Genomic DNA, 20303 nt, shown 5'->3' with positions numbered 1-20303 from the left:
TAAGAAAGTGATGACACCTTGGAATGGGACGCGTATTCGCACTGCTGGAGGCCACGTTATTACTCCATTGGGTCGCTGTACCGCAAGAGTGGAAATACGCGAGTCAACGTTTGTGGTAACCTGCCTCGTACTACGCGACTGTTCTCGTCAGCTCATCCTTGGAATGGACTTCCTTCGAGAGAATGGCGCGATCATAAATCTCCGCGAGCGAATGGTGACTTTCTCGACGCAACTTGCAACCGATCGAGGCGCTGATAGCTGTCGTAGACCTGCGCTGCGTGTTGCCGACGAAAGCGTGACGTTGCCTCCCCGAGCGACTGCTTTCGTAGAAGTCACCTGTGAAGACCTCCAAGACGGTGACGTGGTCGCCGAGAGCAACGTATCCCTTTTACTGCTTCAAGGTGTGTGTGCAGTGCGAAGCATTCTGCGTGTGCGTGACGGACGGTCGCAGATACTCGTCACAAATTTTAACTTCGAGCACCGACATCTTTTCCGCGGCACCACCGTGGCCTTCGGAGACCATGTAGCGGATGTCACCGAGTGCTTCGCATCCGAGGAAATGGTTGATGGAGATAAGTTTCTGGACCACATCGACGTCAGTTCGAAGCTTTCGGACGAGAAGAAGGCCGCACTGCATACCCTGCTGAAGGAATTTAAATCTTGCTTCGCCTCTTCATCTAGAGTCGGTCAAACACCCCTCATAAAGCACCGAATTATTACCGACGATGATGTTCGCCCAATCCGCCAGCAACCTTACCGTGTTTCGGCTAAAGAACGCGAGACTATACAGACGCAGGTAAAGGAGATGCTTGACGACGGGGTGATACAACCGTCGAGCAGCCCGTGGTCCTCGCCAGTCGTTCTAGTAAAGAAGAAAGACGGAACGCTGCGATTCTGTGTTGACTACAGGAAACTCAATAGCGTCACCAAAAAAGACGTCTACCCGCTTCCACGGGTTGATGATTCTCTCGACAGGCTACGACACGCGAAGTATTTTTCATCGATAGATTTGAAGAGCGGCTATTGGCAGATAGAGGTCGATGAGCGAGACAGAGAGAAGACAGCGTTTGTAACTCCCGATGGGCTTTATGAATTCAGAGTTCTTCCTTTCGGCCTCTGTTCGGCTCCCGCAACATTCCAGCGAATGATGGATACCGTTCTCGCTGGCTTGAAGTGGCAAAGCTGCCTTGTATACCTTGATGATGTGGTCATCTTTGCCGAGAGTTTCGAAGAACATCTGAAGCGTCTAAGAATGGTTCTGGAAGCTATTCGTTCGGCCGAACTCACGCTAAAACCCCAGAAGTGCCATTTCGGCTACGATGAGCTGAAATTTCTGGGACATGTTGTGAGTGCGGATGGAGTGCGGCCTGACCCAGAAAAAACTGCAGCAGTCGCCACCTTTCCTGTGCCGTCAGACAAAAAAGCGGTGCGGCGTTTTCTCGGCTTGTGTGCTTATTATCGCCGATTCATTACCAACTTCTCGACGATAGCCGAACCGCTCACGCGACTCACCCGAGATGATGTACCGTTTGCCTGGACTACAGAGCAAGAAGCAGCTTTCGCAGAGTTACGGCAGCGAATGCAAGAGGCACCTGTTCTTGCGCATTTTGATGAGGACGCTGATACCGAAGTTCACACGGATGCAAGCAACGTCGGACTTGGCGCTGTCCTTGTACAACGGCACAACGGCGTAGAACATGTCATAGCTTACGCCAGTCGTACTCTCTCTCGAGCCGAGGCCAACTACTCCACTTCAGAGAAGGAATGCCTCGCGGTCGTGTGGGCAACGGCAAAGTTTCGACCTTACCTCTACGGCCGCTCCTTCAAGGTGGTGACCGATCACCATTCGCTGTGTTGGCTGGCCAATCTCCGTGATCCGTCTGGTCGTCTCGCTCGGTGGAGTTTGCGCTTGCAAGAGTTTGACATCATGATTGTGTATAGGTCTGGGCGCAAGCACGAAGATGCCGACGCACTTTCTCGAGCACCCGTGGGACATCCTGATATGGACTCGGAATATGCTGATGGTTTTCTCGGAGCCCTCAGTGATTCTGACTTTATGTCTAGACAGAGAGCCGATCAGGAATTGCGCCCTATTATTGATTCCTTAGAAGGCCGAAATTCTCACACTCCTCGGCGCATCGCTCGCGAATTGTCATCCTTTTGTCTAAGGAGGGGCATTCTTTACAAGAAAAATGCTCGAGGTAGCAACAAAGCCTTCCTCCTCGTTGTACCAGCCGACATGCGGGATGACATCCTCCTCGCGTGCCACGACGAGCCCACGTCGGGACACTTGGGCTACTCGCGGACTCTCGCCAGAGTGCGCCAGCAGTACTATTGGCCACGACTTTCGACCAGTGTACACCGCTACGTGCAAGGCTGCCGCGAGTGCCAGCGTCGCAAGACGCCACCCGTGAAACCTGCGGGCCTTCTCCACCCTATTACACCACCACGGACACCTTTCGACCTCGTGGGAATGGACCTTCTAGGACCCTTCCCTTTGTCGGCCACTGGTAACAAATGGATTATAGTGGCAACCGATTACTTGACCCGGTATGCTGAGACAAAGGCGTTACCCCGCGGCACGGCGTCTGAAGTGGCGAAGTTCTTCGTGCAGCACATCGTCCTCCGGCACGGCGCGCCGTCATGTGTGATTACGGATAGAGGAACATCATTTACGGCACAAATGCTAGAGGACATTTTCAGACTGAGCTGCACGAGTCACCGAAAAACAACGGCTTACCACCCACAAAGTAATGGACTGACGGAAAGGCTCAACAAGACCATAGCGGACATGCTGTCAATGTACGTGGACGTGCAGCACAAAACCTGGGACGATATCCTCCCATACGTCACGTTCGCATACAATACGGCAATGCAGGAAACAACCCGATTTTCACCTTTCCACCTTGTTTATGGACGCAACGTACAAACGATGCTTGACGCTATGCTGCCGTACGATAATAGCGATGCTCTTTCTCCAGAAGCCGAGCAATACACGCAGTACGCCGAAGAGGCTCGTCAACTGGCTCGCGTGAACATCGGTCACCAACAAGACGCAGATGCACGACGTTACAACCTTCGCCGTCGAAACGTCGCATACCACCCGGGTGAACGAGTGTGGGTGTGGACTCCTGTCCGACGACCAGGCTTGTCTGAAAAGCTTCTGAGCCGTTATTTCGGACCATACAAGGTTATCCGACGTGTGAGTGATCTTACATACGAAGTACTTCCGGACGGCACAGTGTCGTCACGTCGACAACATCGGCCCGAAACTGTGCATGTCGTACGACTCAAGCCGTACTACACACAATAGTCTCTATGCTTGCGAGTTACTTCGCAAACGTGACAGTGATCTCATGTGGTGTTTTTTTTTTTTTCTTCTTGACTCTTCCACTGGTGCTGTTGTGTTCGCGCATGGTCCAAGTGCTTGTGCGCCCTCTTTGTTTTCCCTGGCACTCACTTTGTGATTCTCTGCGTCAACGCGTGTTCTAATTATGGGTTTTTTTTTTCTTCTTCTTTTATTTAGAAGCATCGAGTCGATGCTTTTTAAAAGGGGGGACTAATGCCGCATGAATTCGCGTGGTTTTCGTGTGGAAGAGGACGAAGAGGTTGGGATTGAGCCGCTTTTTAATGCCGCATGAATTCGCGTGGTTTTCGTGTGGAAGAGGACGAAGAGGTTGGGTTGGAGCCGTTTTCTTTGTCCTAGCTTGACGAGCAGTTCTGCGGAAGGTTTCCTTGAGTGAGACAAGATTGGTGACAATATACTGCAAATAGGATATACATGCGTGTCCACTTCCTCAGTGTACAACTAAAGACAAAACCAATGCCTCCGTGATAGCTTCGGTAATGCCTATAAGATAATTGATTGATATGTGGGGTATAACTTTCCAAAACCACCATATAATTATGAGAGACGCCATAGTGGAGGGCTCCGAAAATTTTGACTACCTGGGGTTCTTTAACGTGCACCCAAATCTGAGCACACGGGCCTGAAACAATTCCGCCTCCATCGGAAATGCAGCTGCTGCAGCTGGAATTCCAACCCGAGACCTGCGGGTCAGCAGCCGAGTAATGCCTATAAGAGCAAATGCAAAAAAACTGTTTGTGGTCGCGATCAGTTTGCGATTTACCTGTATGAAGCACATGTTCACACTTCCTAGTTAAAGCCAGCACTTAGAGCCTTCAAAGCCCTAGTGTGCGTACTGCTTTGTGAGGGGCGATTACTTCAGATTATCTGAGGTCGCAGCTTGTGTGATGTGTATCGCGGCTGGGCGTCATCTATCTACTTCTCACACCATGGTCAGAGGGTCTCTTAAGCTTCATCATCAAAGTTATCATGGTTAACCGTCAAGCCTACTCAAAATAATAACAGGATGCATACATTCACCCACTTACTCAAACAAAAGGCTGTGGAGAACGCGAGTATTCGCTTACCCAGCACGTTCACAACGGCCTGTATTTAGCACCTTCACCCTTCTGCTTTGCGAAACCTGCGGTAATTAGTAAAATTGAAGTCATCTACGTCCGCGGCAATTCCTAACGCAACAGTAGCAAAGACAGGGGTTTGTATTCGTAGAGCGCGAAGTTGTTGCATCTGCTCTCGTTTTCGCGCTAGTTCAGGTGAGTGAACCAGCAAGCACTTCACGACAATGCGGAGACGAGTTTGACTAAGAGATAAATTTCCAGCTCTTTTTCTGAGTGCTCAATGTACAAAGGCATCTAATATTTAGCTCAATCGTTGTTTCTTGCGCTGAATAGTTCCACCTGTTTGCGCAGCAAGCTGTGCAAGGGAATCGGGCTTTGCACTACACATGGTTGCATCGACAGGTGGCGCTGTGTGTCCACAAAACTCCAGAGTCTGACGCCTATACCGACTTCTCATGATTCCAGAAACCATTCTCTGGTTGGCATCGTTACTTTTTTTCTCACCATTATAAGTGATTGTGCATGAAAGAGATTCATCTAAAGCCTCCTGCATCCCAAAGCGCCAATCTGTCTAATGAGCTACATTACTTGCAGATGCAGATATTACTTGCACGGTAAATCGCAATGCTGTAAGTAAACTGAAAAGGTCCCTATTTCATTTGTAATACTTCGACACAAATGTTTCATCGCGTATAGTCTCTGCCAAGTTCTCTGGAAATCAGAACCATGCGTCGGTGGCAGAGCAGGTGAGTCCGTGCCGTGACGTCACTTAGCCGCAACTGCAGCGACGCCATTGTTTGTTCTCGGGGCTAATAGCACTACTAAACAACCGGTCCCTCGATCCATGTGCCACAAACATCAAACGTGGCGCCAGGGTAAGGAGAACGCCAGGTGGCGTAGAGTGGAGCAGTCGGGGGTCTTTGGGCTCCCGCTTCAGCAAATGATTTTTTGGTTTTTCTTGTTCTGCGCCTCAAGTTCGCGCTGCCAAGATTCACGTCGGTAGTGTACATTCACCGGTAGGTCTGTTTTTGAGCATTTTCCGGACTTTTACGCCACCGACACCTCGCGTGCTTGGGCGAAAAACCACAACGCCGAGTTGCCATCTACCGGACAGGACGCGCCCTTTGTTCCACCGGATGAGCCAATATGCTGGATGGTGCTGCTGTTAATATGAACGGTGATGACCTCAATCCAGAAAAGTTTGGAGAAGAACATAGCGTGCCACGGCGTGCGGCATGATTGCCAGGGGCCATTTCAGTGCTGCAAGAAAAGCTCTCAACTTGAAGAAAAACGTTATAAAATCATCAAGAATGCCTCGACTGCTGAGCGAGCATTGGAAGATAATTGTACAAGGGGTGACTTGTATGTTGAAAAGGTGGGCTCAGCTGGACTTGGCTGGGCTATCGCAGAGGTGGCCGGCATTGCACCTACGCTAATCAGTCAGGATATCGTCTGCCCGTATGCAACGCTAAATATTATAGTTATTAGCAAGGAGTCCCAGACAAACACTGACTCCTACCTCAGGATGACCTGCCTTGCATTGGGAATGAACAAGTATGACATCAACATTTACGGGGCTGCCCCGCATGAGACATGCAAGGGGGTCATCCGTAAGATTGACGCATCGGAAAGTCAGACGGAGCTGAAGAGGAGCACCCTCACTGAAAATAATCCCTCAGCTCTGAGAGTGAGACGTATTAAAAACACTGAAACGGTGGTTATTGTCTTGAATGACTACAAAGTTCCCAGCTTCTTTTATTTCGGCGCGCCGCTGGTCAGATGCTCGCTTTACCATCGGCAGCATGACTGCTGCTACGCCTGTGGCAGAGTAAAGCACAGGGCGGACGTCTGTCCGACATTGAACGAAGCTGTGTGCAAGAGGAGCGGAAAAAAGGTTCCCCGACCTGTGGATTCTGTGGTGGCCCACACGACTCGACTGATAAAAGTTGCCAGCGAAGATTTCAACTTACTCTTATTGTGCGAAGGTGGCGAATAGAGCGCCGCGCAGAATCTGAGCGTCGCAGTGAGCAAACAGTACCTGCCAACGCCGAGAGTGGGAGCTAGCCTGCGTACCACAACTCACTTTCAAACAGTCGTTCTGCTGCGACTACGGTGGACAGCCGTGACTCATCGCAACGGGCATTTAGCCAGTTCAGATCATGATCTTGTTCCAGCAGTCAGTCCCGAGGCCAGCGAAATGGAACCTCGTCTAGAGGCTGAGTCAAGTCCTGGACGTCACTCGTTCTTGGGTGAAGCCACGTACAGCGCAGCGACTCCGGATTCCATGAGAATGACGTGGCCCAGCGGCGACACCATTTGAAGATTCTGACCTCACAGCCAGCGGCGCTTCTGGTTGGATATTTGGTTACTCAAAGAATCCTCCCGGTGCATATAAAAAACGCCTTGCGGCGCGTCGCGAGCAGTAGACATATGTGTCAGAGGAGAGAGATCGGCTGTCCGAGTCTCTAAGCTGTCGGCCCCAGGGCCGAATTCGTAACGCCTCTGTATATATGATGTACATAAACCTTGTTTAACTCACTGCCGTCTCGTCTGCTCGTCTATCAGCTCTGCGCAAAAGCAGTCGCGAGCTGAGAAACTTACGCTACCAAACGGCTGATGACCTTCCCGGCAAAGTTTGAAGCAGTGGCGCCTTCGGGACCGTGTTGGCGTCGCCGTCTTTCGTAACAGCGCGCATTCCCTTGCGGCCTGCGCTTCGTGTCTAGTTCCTACATTCCACCGCCGCTAGATCATGGCACTGCGGCCCAACCTCACTAAACCTCAATAAAATCAAGCAGTTTTAGTGTGCTTTTACGTTCCTGGTGCTTTTGTGTTCCTGATACAGTCTTGCTACGCACCCAATAGCTGAAGTGCTCAATAAAATCAAAAGAATCTTTAATTACCAAACTACTGTAATACCAAAACCGAAGCCCAACCAAGTGCGCTTCTACGTGTCACTTTATCATTTGCCCAAATCTGCCTGATTCCGCATAATGCCCGACAGATAGCTCTACCTGTCCACGCTGTCCACAGCGATCAGCTAAAACGCTTACGCTGTTATGGTGAATATATGACGAATCGTGTGTGGCTTACAACGCAACGCTAACTTTCCTTCATTGCAAGCCCACCAACACGGAAAAGGAAATCTCACGCTCAGCCAAGGAGGCGCCGGCCGAACTTACACAATTTATTGAAGACAAGCAGACGATACAGTGGCACATCAGTTTCGTAATTTTCGCCAGGCCAAACTCAACGTAACACGCACTATGATGTTCAATTCTGGCAAGCGAGGTGAGCGTTCCGAGGAAAGCTATCAATTTTATTTGAAAAGAATCGGCAAACCTCTAAGGCTTGCAATTTGGCATGAATGGCGCAAACGTGCAAATGAGCGTACCCAGTGAATTTCATTGAGATTCATTGACCTTGAAAAGTCTCCGGAGTTGACCTTTAGAAATGAACGCAAGAGCGTTATTCTGCTATTAGTGCGGATTTCAAGCACTTCATGCACAATTTTCATTGTATGATGTTACTCGAGAAGTTTAATTTGTGTATTACAAAGATGTAATCCATGAAGGTGAAAGTTGCTTGTGTCAGTGAAGCTTTCACGTATGGCTGCATCCTGTGTGATAACTAGCATTACAACCACAAGCAATTACAACCTCAGGTGCTAATTTCCCTTGCTTCCACGGGCAATCACAGCCCGTGAAGCCTTTTCAAACTTACATTGATGATATGTGGGGTTTAACTTCCCAAAACCACCATATGATTATGAGAGACGCCGTAGTGGAGGGCTACGGAAATCTCGACCACCTGGGATTCTTTAACGTGCGCCCAAATCTGAGCACATGGGCCTACATCATTTCCGCCTTCATCGGAAATGCAGCCGCCGCAGCCGGGATTCAAACCCGCGACCTGCGGGTTAGCAGCCGAGTACCTTAGCCACTAGACAACCATGGTGGGGCTTCAAACTTACATTGAGCCTACTACGTGGCCTTAAGAAAATAGGCACATGAAGGTATGAGTGTTTTTTGATGAGTTTCTCGCTTTCAATCAATGAGTCATCATGAGATATACATCTTTTGACGCCCGGTGCCATCGTAAACTTGTACCTTGCATTATTACTGCGATAGTACATCTTTTATTGTGAGGCATGTAGGCAGGACACGTGTTCGGAAAAACATAAAATTTACTTTCACAGCATATTTAAGCAGAATAAGATATTTTCCATGTACCCATAAAGAGATGCATGGCTGTGTGGCGCAACACCGCATTGCCATGCCGGAGGCCCGGGTTCGATCCGCACTCGAATCTGGATTTTTTTTATTTCTTGTTTTGTTTGCGTATTTCTCTATTTTTCGGTCATAAGTTGGCTTTTCGCTCATGACTGACACCACCAACGCTGAAATTTCTGTGAAAGAAGCTCTTTTTCGCCATCGTGTTAAAACCAGAAAAAAAAACTAGTAAGCAGACCAACTTCCTCAAGCCGTGCAATTGAGCAGAGCACCAATGCCTGATCTGGGTTCGCAAACACTTTTCTCAGGAACCAGTCCAAGTTAGGGTGCTTCCAACTTACTCTCAACGTGCATGTCACATATCGTCAAAATACTGTGAAATTTTCTGTCAGATTTGGCTATCCTGTTGTCAAAATTCACAGAAATTTACCGCTCAGAACGAAAAAAAAACAGCCGATGCGACAATCTCTTTTATCTCACATAGTTTCTTGATTTCCTGTGGCTGTATGCGCTGAACTCGGTCGCTATTTTAAACTCACAAGCTAAAACGACTAGACAAATGACGTTTCTCTTAGTGTGTAAATATTTATTTATATATCTTTATTAACGCGCTGGCTTATCACTATGGTTTCGAATTTAAAATAGGTCGTGTTTGTTACTATCAGTATATACTTTACGTCATTGTAGCGTGACCACCATTGTAGCACGAGGAGCGACTTCATTGCGTTCACGAAGAAAAAAAAGGTGTTGCGGTATTCGATTGCAAAACGATGGCCAGCTTTGGGTAGCAAAAATCTGGGGAAAAGAACTCGCGTTACATTCGAGCAAACGTAATGCACATTTGATCACCTTAGTGATACACAAGAATTAATTACAACTAAGAGACAAGAAAGTCAAGAAATGCTGTTTCTAGCGATTAGGATATGTGAAAAAAGTCACAGTTTTTCATTTCATTTCATTTCATTTATTTACTCTCAAGACACTGGGCAATACAGAGAGGAATGGGACAACACATATCTATAAGAAGTAAAACAAAACAGCAGGATAAGAATTAATTTAATGCACTTTCAAGAATAATTGATTTGGACGCGTTGGCGTCTATGATTGAAGCAATCGATAGGGGAAGGTGGTTCCAGTCAGTACATGTTCTAGGGATGAAAGAGTTAAAGTGCTGGTACGTATGGCAGAAGGAAACCGCAACCTTGTATTGATGGTCATTGCGTGCTGATGTGTAGGCTGGTGGAAAAAACAGTGAACCAGAGAGGGTTCTGTTAGTGTGATAGATCTTATGAAAGAGACAGAGACGTGAATTTTTGCGTCGTACTGAGAGGTTATGCAAATTTAGTTGAGCCTTCATTAATGTGACACTTGCACTTCGAGAGTAATTGGACAATATGAAATGTGCTGAGCAATTCTGAATGAATTCAATGTTGTCTATGAGCATGTGAATATGAGGATCCCAGATAGACGACGCATATTCGAGTTTTGGCCGCAGTAATGATTTATACAGGAGAAGCTTTAAGTTAACTGGAGCAAGAGAAAAATTTCGACCTAAATAGCCAAGAGTTTGATTATCGTTGCATGTTATGCAGTCAACGTGAGCCTGCCATGACAGGTTGTTAGAAATGTTAACACCGAGGTACCTGTAAGAAGAAACGTCGTTTAGGGGAGTGTTAATAAGTACGTACGAGGGGGACGCAACTTTTGAAGGGTTACGAGCTATCCTCATTGATTTGCATTTATTTGTGTTAAGTTTCATTAGTCAATTATTACACCAGGAAGAAATATTGTTTAGGTCAGATTACAGAGTGTCAGTGTCGTTAGAGGTCAAAATTTCACGGTAAATAACACAATCATCAGCAAATAACCTAATGAAGGAGGAAATGTCTTGAGGCAAATTATTAATATATATAGAAAGTAAGGGACCCAAAACAGAGCCTTGAGGCACACCTGAGGTTACGGCAGTAGGAGGAAAGTTACATTCATTAGCCGTCACAAATTGCTCGCGGTTACGTAAGAAGCACTCGATGCACTTAAGATGTGTTGGTCATGATTTAGTTCACTTAATTTTAAAAGTAGTAATTCGTGACAAACTGTGTCAAATGCTTTAGAAATGTTGATAAATACACAATCAATTAAAGTACCACGATCATTAGCAAGTAATTAGTAAAGCATAAGAACCGAGTTTCACACGAGTAACTTTTTATAAAACAATTTTGAAAGTTAGTAAAAAAAGAATTATTCTCTAGAAAGTTGACTAAGTTGCATTAAATGACATGTTCTAATAGCTTACATGGCACACTAGTTAGTGAGATGGGTCTATAATTGTGGAAATTGTTGCTGTTACCTGACTTATAAAGAGGAACCACCTTCCCTACTTTCCAGTCGTTTGGCAGGGTACTGGATTCCAAAGACTGAAAAAATTCTGCACAGTATTAAGGACGAAAACATTGCGGTGTTGTTGAGAAACTTGGCGTTAATTACGTCATCTCCGGGGGAAAAAGAAGGATTGAGATTTTTTAATAATTTTCTTATGCCCTCCCAATCATGGTGTACTGGCTCAATTAGATCGTAGTTGTGAGTACACAAGTTAGGAACAGTGGTAGGCGCCACGTTTACAGATGAAGATGACAATACACTGTTAAGAGCTAGGCAACAATTTTCTCTTAGAATAAATGATTCGCTCTCTGAAACTAGGTCAATTTTTTTTTGTTAATTCCACCAATTACCTGCTAAAACCTACGAGGATTAGTTACTAAAAAAGAAGGCAACGTTTGTTCTAAATATGAGCGCTGGGCAAGTGAGAGTGCGCGTGCGTACTCAGGCTATACTACGATAATACTCCCATCTTTTGATGTTGCCTGAGAGCTTTGCACTTCAAAAGATGTGCTTCTTTTTATTAAGTAGCCATCCTAAAGTAGGTGTGAACCAAGCAAACCGATTGTTATCGGTTATTTTACGGCGCGGTATGAAGCGGTCGGTAAGTTTTTCGATTTTAGCTCTAAAACGTAGCCAGTTTTTGTTTACCGAGTGTTCAGAAAAGCTAGTAAAAAATTCCTGTGAAAATGTCTCCAGTTCAGCTATAATTAACGTGTAGTCAGCTCTCCTGTAATCTCCGATTATTTTCGTAGTTTTACTAATTTTTGACGGCGTGTTTGGTACGAGGAAGCGAATGGCAGAGTGATCGCTGAGACCTGGCACGACTGACAGAAACTGGATGAGATCAGGGTTATTTGTGAACACCAGGTCTAATATGGTAGAACTAGTAGACGTGATACGGGTTGGGGAGTTAACCAACTGGCTAAGGTTAAACTCTAAGCATGTATTAATAAAAGAGGTGGATTCAGAATTACTGGAGCTAGGTAAGGTACAAGGCCAATTCCAATGGATGTCGGGGAAATAAAAATTGCCTAAAAGAATAATATGCGAGGTGGGAAACCGAACATGAAGCATGTTAAGGGCATTGTACAAATCTGAAGAAAACCCAGCAGGTACATTAGGAGGCCGATAGCACGCACAAACAGGAGCGTCTTTATTGTGCAGGTGAACACTAACGCACACTAATTCTAGAGGGCAAACGAGAGCTACGTGCGATGAAACCAAATCGTCTGCAACAGCTATGAGGACACCGCCTCCGCAATGCGAACCACAGTCGCATCAATAAAACTTGTATTTTTTTGCAATTTGAATTTCGGAGCTGTCTACATCCACGGAAAGTCACGTCTCTGTCAATACGGTGACGTCTGCAAGACAGGTGTCAATCAGAGTTGACAGGGCGTCTCGCTTGCCCATTACACTTCGCACATTACAAAGCAGAAAGGAACAATTGTGTTTGACTGTACCACGTCGTGGATTTGTTTGTTGCTACAAAGACGCTTGGACCAACAAGCTAGGAGAACTTAGGATAGTGTCGTTTACGTTGTTATCGTCAACTGGAACAACAGACAAGACACGATCAGTGACTGGGCAGTACACGTAACTTTTCTTGTTAATAACAATCTTGTTGTATCCCACATGCATACGTCAAATAACTCACGGCCTTCAGTCCCCAGCAGCTGTGAAGCAACTGACCACGGCGGCGGTCAGATCTGCAACGCAGCAGAGGGTGCTAAGAATATCTGGATCCCGACAGGCCGCCATTGGAACCTGAACTTGGAAATGTTTAACGCTAGAACCTTATCTAGTGAGGGAAGTCTAGCTGTACTGCCCAAGGAGCTAGAGGGTGTTAAATAGGATATAATGAGGCTCAGTGAGGTTAGAAGGACACACAAGGCCTATACGGTGCTACAGAATGGGCATGTTATTTGCTGTCAAGCTTTGCTGACAAAAGAGAACTGGGAGTGGGGTTCCTAATCCACAGAAACATAGCTGGTAACATAGAGGAATACTATAGCATTAATGAAAGGGTGGTAGGTATCGTAATTAAACTGAATAAGATATACAAGATGAAGGTGGTACGGGCCTACGCGCCTACATCCAGCCATGATGATGCTTCAGTTGAAAGCTTCTATGAAGACGTGCAATCGGCAATGAGTAAGGTAAAAACACGGTATACAATACTGAAGGGAGACTTCAATGCAAAGGTAGGGAAGAAGCAGGCGGGAGACCAGGCAGTAGGAGATTATGGCATCGGTACTAGAAACGCCAGAGGCGAGCTACTAGTAGAATTCGCAGAACGCAATAATGTACGGATTTTAAATACCTTCTACCGAAAACGAGGAAACCGCAAGTGGACATGGAAGAGCCCTCATAGCGAAAATAAGAACGAAATATACTTTATAATGAGTGCGCACCCAGGCATCGTGCAGGATGTGGAAGTGGTTGGCAAGGTGCAATGCAGTGACCATAGAATGGTACAGTCTCGAATTCGCCTAGATTTGAGGAAGGAACGACAGAAACCGATACACAAGAAACCAATCAATGAGCTAGCACTGAGAAGGAAAGTACAGGAATTCAGAGTCTCGCTCCAGAGGAGGTACTCGGCTCTTAGTGAGGAAACCAACCTTAGCATAGATACAATGAATGATAATCTGACAAGTATCATTATGGAATGTGCAGTGGAACTTGGAGGCAGGGTAGTTAGACAGGAAACTAGCAAGCTTTCCTACGAAACGAAGAATCTCATTAAAAAGCGTCAAATCATGAAAGTCTCAAGTACAACAGACAAAATAGAACTGGCAGAGCTTTCGAAGGTAATTAATAGGCGCAAGATATCCGATGTAAGAAGGTATATCATGGAGAAAATTGAACATGCTCTGAAAAACGGAGGAAACGTCAAAGCAGTGAAGAGGAAACTTGGGATAGGCGAAAATCGGATGTATGCACTAAGGAACAAAGAAGGCAAATTAACTACCAATATGGGTAGAATAGTTAAAATAGCAAAGGAGTTTTACAGATATCTGTACAGTAGCCAGGACAACCACGACTTTAATACTATAACAACTAGCAGTAACCCAGATGACACCCCACCAGTAATGACAGAAGAAGTCAGAAAAGCTTTGGAGAGCATGCAAAGAGGCAAAGCTGCTGGTGAGGATCAGGTAACATCAGATCTGCTGAAAGATAGAGGACAAATTGTGTTAGAAAAACTAGCCACCCTGTTTACGAGGTGTCTCTTGACGGGAAGGGTACCAGAGTCTTGGAAGAACGCTAACATCATCTTAATACATAAGAAAGGAGATGACAACGACTTGAAGAATTACAGGCCGATCAGCTTGCTCTCTGCAGTATACAAGCTATTTACAAAGGTGATTGCTAACAGAGTAAAGAAAACATTAGAATTCAATCAACCAAAGGAACAGGCAGGATTTCGAACAGGCTACTCAACAATTGACCACATTCATACTATCATTCAGGTAATAGAGAAATGCTCAGAATATAACCAACCACTGTACATAGCCTTCATAGATTATGAGAAGGCGTTTGATTCAGTAGAAATATCAGCCGTCATGCTGACATTGTGAATTCAGGGTGTCGATGAAATATATATAAACATCCTGGAAGATATCTACAGGGGATCAACTGCTATTATAGTGCTTCATAAAGAAAGCAACAGAATACCAATCAAGAAGGGTGTAAGCAGGGGGACACAATCTCTCCTATGCTATTTACCGCGTGCTTACATGAAGTTTTCAGAAGCCTAGAATGGGAACAGTTAGGAATAAGAGTTAATGGAGAGTACCTTAGTAACCTGCGCTTCGCCGATGACATTGCATTGCTGAGTAACTCAGGGGACGAATTGCGACTCATGATTACAGAGTTAGACAAGGGGAGCAGAAAAGTGGGTCTTAAAATGAATCTGCAGAAAACGAAAGTAATGTACAACAACCTCGTAAAAGAGCAGCGCTTCGAGATAGGTAATAGTGGACTTCAAGTTGTAAAAGACTATGTCTACTTAGGGCAGGTAATAACCGCGGAGCCAAACCACGAGATTGAAGTAACTAGAAGAATAAGAATGGGGTGGAGCACATTTGGCAAGCACTCTCAAATTATGACAGGTGGGGTGCCACTATCCCTCAAGAGGAAGGTATATAACAGCTGTATCTTGCCGGTACTTAGCTACAGAGCAGAAACCTGGAGACTTACAAAGAGGGTTCAGCTTAAATTGAGGACGACGCAGCGAGCAATGGAAAGAAAAATGGTAGGTGTAACCTCAAGAGACAACAAGAGAGCAGAGTGGATTAGGGAATAAACTGGGGTTAAGGATATCATAGCTGAAATCAAGAAGAAGAAATGGACATGGGCCGGGCATGTAGCGCGTAGACAGGACAACCGCTGGTCGTTAAGGGTAACTAACTGGATTCCAAGATAAGGCAAGCGGATTAAGGGGTGATAGAAGGTTAGGTGGGCAGATGAGATTAAGAAGTTTGCGGGTATAAATTGGCAGCAGCAAGCACAGGACCGGGTTATCTGGCGGAACATGGGAGAGGCCTTTGTCCTGCAGTGGACGTAGTCAGGCTGATGATGATGATGTATTTTACTGAATACTTTTGACCGCTAGCTTTACCGAAATCTTTGTTAATGTTAATGTTTGTACTGCGCAACTTTGCTTGTTGGAAAAATGTGTTATCTCTAACTTTGAATGATGCAAACCGTACGACAACAGTGCGGCACTTGCTCCTAGTCTGTGGGCTCGAGATATCGCGTCATCTGAAAGCTGCATCTCTAAAGAACTTGAAAGGATTGCCCTAACCTTTGCTTCTGTGTCTGACCATGTTTCGGTTGCAGCATCAGTAATTCCGTGGAAGATTAAGTTGTCTCGTGGCGATCGGTCTTCTTAATCGTCAAATCGTGCGCGAAGAGTAGCATTCTCATTACGAACCGCTGACGCAATCCAAACAGAACAATCCGAACGCGATCCCTCGGATACGTTTTCCAAAGCGTTCACCTTTTCTTTAAGGTTTGCTAAACGTGTGTAAGGTCGGACACTTTGTTATCAAGAACTTTTGGTTATTTTTGACAATTTCAATGGATGCTAGAATATTGTCGTGCCGCTCATCGAGTTGCTCCGTTAGGCGACGTATAGCTAATAGGACTGCATTATCCTGTACTTAGGGGTCTGGCTTTGGGGGACCAGGATTCAATTCAACGTCACCTCCTAACAAAAGCAATTTCACAACATGAACACATTCACCAGCAGTAACCTTTGAAACGTGTGGGCATGGGAATAGCAGTAAACATACGTTATTACATCTTCCACAGTGAATAGAATAACAACCAACCTGGGGGAAAAGACAGAAGTGGTTTTTAGCGACCATTGTCGCGGTCGCTATCCCATGCCCACTGAACGGGTCATGCTTCGAGGACGAGCTTATGTAGTCCACCGTTGTCGCTGTCGATGTCGTTGTGGCCTTCCTCAAACGCTCCGGTGTCGCATCACACAGTGGGTGAGGGTGTCGCAGGAAATCAGCGCCGATATCGCTGCAAACCTCTGGAAGAGGGCACGCGCCAGACTTGGGTACGTGCGCGGCACAATCCACGCAGATAGGGATGCACGTTCTGATGACGAGGGCCAACTGAGTGAAAAGACAGAAATGGTTTTTAGCGACCATGATCGCTGCTGCTATTCCATGCCCACTGAACGGGTGATGCTTCGAGGACGAGCTTATGTAGTCCACCGTTGTCACTGGCGATGTCGTTGAGGCCTTCCTCAGACGCTCCGGTGTCGCATCACACAGTGGGTGAGGGGGCCCCAGGAAATCAGCGCCGACATCGCTGCAAGCCTCTGGAAGAGGGCACGTGCCAGACTTGGCTACGTGCGCGGCACAATCCACGCAGACAGGGATGCGCATTCCGATGACGAGGGTCTACTGGGTGAAAAGACAGAAGTGGTTTTTAGCGACCATTGTCGCTGCTGCCATCCCATGCCCACTCCTATGTCACAAGGGGGAAGCAATGAATGCGATAGGACAACTCTGAATGTAACACTGAAAACAGCAAGCAGATTGAAACGTGCAGCATGCTGCTCATCCACAAATGACGCACGAAAACAACACATACAAGACGAGAGCAAACTAACTCGTTTACAGCTCGACACTTATCGCGCTGTTTAAACAAAGACGAGCCACAAAACGTAATCACAGGTAGAGATATGAGTGCGAACTAAAAGGTGCCCCCGTTGACAGTTCACTGAGTTTGAAAAGCGCGGTCTTTTCTCTAATGGGGCCGTGTTCAGCAAGCGAATTGAACTTTGTCCGCCCTGCAACTAAGCGCAATTGTTCCGGTCAAAGTCGAAGGTGTGAGATTCTGGCCTACCACAGGATAAGTGCGCAGATAAGGCCCCTTCTCTCCGTGGAGCAAAACACGCGTGAGAGATAAGCACGTATCGGCGCATCACGACTAGCTGGACGCCAACTTTCGAATCCGAGCGTGCTCATCGCGTCATCTCGCTGGTAAAACTAAAAACACGCTATTTCCCTCTTAGCAGATATAAATGGTATAGGGAACTTGACCTAATAGGTCACTATAATAAATAGCTTGCCGTTTCATCGTTAAAGGAGGTGTCCTTCGTGGCTCAATGGCTCACGCCATGCGCTCACAAACGAAAGGTCAGACGTTCGATTCAGCGCGCCAGAGTATTTTTCTAGATTATTCTTTTTCTTGCGTTTTTGTATATATATATATATATATATATATATATATATATATATATATATATATATATATATATAGATAGATAGATCGATACGCATAGATATACGGCGAATGACGATGAGGCCCACACTGGTGGTAAACTACAGTCAAGCATGTCCATATAGTTGTAATTGTTATCGCAATATAAGTAAAGTGAACAAACATTCAACGGTCTGCCACTGGCAGGGGTAACCTAAGGCCTTAGAATGTCTTATGCTCTACCAACTTTGCTACAGTGGCCGTCAACCCCCCCCCCCCCCCCCCTTTCCACCATGTCTACTTTATTGTGTATGTTTGAGCAATCAATGCACGAAAGGAATAAAATTTTAAGGGCTTGTCTCTTTTTGCATAGTTAGGACCTACGTTAATGAGAACTAGCAGAAAATAAAGCCAAAGGAAGTGAAGAAAAGAAATAAACATACGCAGCCTAGGACTGCAGGAAAATATGGGAAATTAAGAGTACTATAGACAATATGTCTCCGTGCCTGATTTCATATAGAAGTTATAAGCGATGTTATTTCTAGAACTGTATTGCAGAGGAAGTAAAGTGGTCGAATTTGATGCTCGCACAGCAAGAATGAACCTGCGATCTTCAAAGGATGTGTCCTATGTTGTTGCGTTATTTGATGGTCGCAGCATTACAATCTGTTACAGCTGCATTCATTGCTTCACAGGCTTGCGACAAAACTGTGACTTTTTTTTATCATGCACCTAAATCATGCATCTCCATCACAGCTCGACTCACACGTGGCATAATTTACGGAATAGTACAGACAACAAACTATTGAAAACACGCGTAATGAGGCGTAAACAACACAAATATCGAAAGCAACTTACGCAAAAAAAGCTGTGTTCCAATCATAAGACAGCATCGTATATGGTCTACGCAGACAGCTTAGATTGATTTGATTGATATGTGGGGTTTAACGTCCTAAAACCACCATATGATTATGAGAGACGCCGTAGAGGAGGGCTCCGGAAATTTAGACCACCTGGGGTTCTTTAACGTGCACCCGAATCTGAGCACACGGGCCTACAACATTTCCATCTCCATCGGAAATGCAGCCACCGCAGCCGGGATTCGAACCCGCGGCCTGCGGATCAGCAGCCGAGTACCTTAGCCACTAGACCACCGCGGCGGGGCGACAGCTTAGAAGACAGCATCGAGCCCGGGCGTCAGAGAAATGAAGCACGTCTCAGACGGCTACTATGCGACGAGGCGAGTAGGAAGCTAAAATAAACAAATGTAACTGTTATTTTTATCTTATTTTCGGTTGAAATATAAATACTACTGACATTGAGCGCCTGGAAAAACGTCTGCTTTAGTACAGATGACAATGTGGGCGATATCCAAGCTTTTCGAGCAGTTCGCTCTGAGACGCCATCTTGTTTGAACAGCAAAGCAACCTACATCGTATTTGTCTACAATGCGGCCTTCTCGAAGCGGTCTATTTTGCCGGCTACGTGAGAATCGGAACTGGACCTCGGATGTCCACCGTCCACTTAGCTGTCTATTTAGCCGTCTACGGTCAGTATTGCAACACAGCTAACGCACACACTCGCACCCAAGGCCGCACCTTTGTAGCAAATGCCACCCCACTACACAAATTCACTGATGAGATGGCCACCTCGTCTCAGTTGAAACTGGCTACGGACGACAACCTTCGATTTCAGTACACAGTCTTTCTGCTAATTCTTAACTGAACTTTGGTATTGTACGTGTTGTATACTGGGTAATGTACGTGTTTTATAGCCAACAACGTAATCTTGTATCACATCCATTTGATCGTTAGTTGCCTTTTTACTCTTTCTAACTTCAATTTCAATATTCTGCAAACAAGGACATTTGTTATTCATTTAACTCCTTCAACACTCTCATCGATGCAGGACCAAGCCGTGTCGAACTACATGTGTGGGAAATCACCTTTTCAGTCCAGAACTTCAAGAAAGTCTATGCCACTTGTTTATCGGTTTACAAGACCTATATTTCACAGCTCACAGATCTGGTTCATGAATGTACACCTGGATGTGAATAAAACTAAAAACAATTTTCATCGATACTGTAAGGTATATAGTACATACTTTCAAGTTGTGATGTCGTTTTGTCGTTTCCATATGTTGCTTTAATAAACCTGCTCTTCGATGTGTTGTCTCAAGAAAACTGACTGCTATCTATAGGTGACTCGACCACTAATTAAACTACATAAACTCATAAACAATAACTGTATGAAGTTACACCGCTATCACTAATAAATTATTATATTACCGCTCAAAGTTATTACACAGACGTACTGTATTAGTACCTGCGTCTGCGCAGCGCTTTTGGGCAACCATGCACCACTGAATAGCATACATGGCGACCCCATGAAGCTTCATACATAAATGTATAACTATGTAAAATGTTTGGTGTGGGCGTTCTCTGATACATGGACGTGACCTTAAACGAAGATGTGGCATCGACAAGAATTTTCACCATTCACGTGACCGCTCGCTCACCTCATGAACTGTAGTGCACAA

General features: G+C 45.8%; 1 protein-coding gene across 1 annotated transcript in view; it reads left to right on the top strand.

Moving 5' to 3' along the window:
• The window catches only part of LOC142788368 (uncharacterized), a 189198-nt gene extending 169269 nt beyond the window's left edge, over positions 1-19929 (top strand). The window contains exon 5 of the mRNA XM_075884932.1: positions 19674-19929. Within this exon, the coding sequence (XP_075741047.1) occupies positions 19674-19822 (149 nt within the window). The 3' untranslated portion in view covers positions 19823-19929. The remainder of the gene's footprint in view (positions 1-19673) is intronic.
• The last annotated feature ends 374 nt before the right edge of the window (positions 19930-20303 follow it).

This window comes from Rhipicephalus microplus, unplaced genomic scaffold (genome assembly GCF_043290135.1).
Source record: "Rhipicephalus microplus isolate Deutch F79 unplaced genomic scaffold, USDA_Rmic scaffold_56, whole genome shotgun sequence".
Classification (NCBI taxonomy): Eukaryota; Metazoa; Arthropoda; class Arachnida; order Ixodida; family Ixodidae; genus Rhipicephalus; species Rhipicephalus microplus.
Note: the sequence above shows the minus strand (reverse complement) of the source record. Positions and strands in the feature narration are given on the sequence as shown.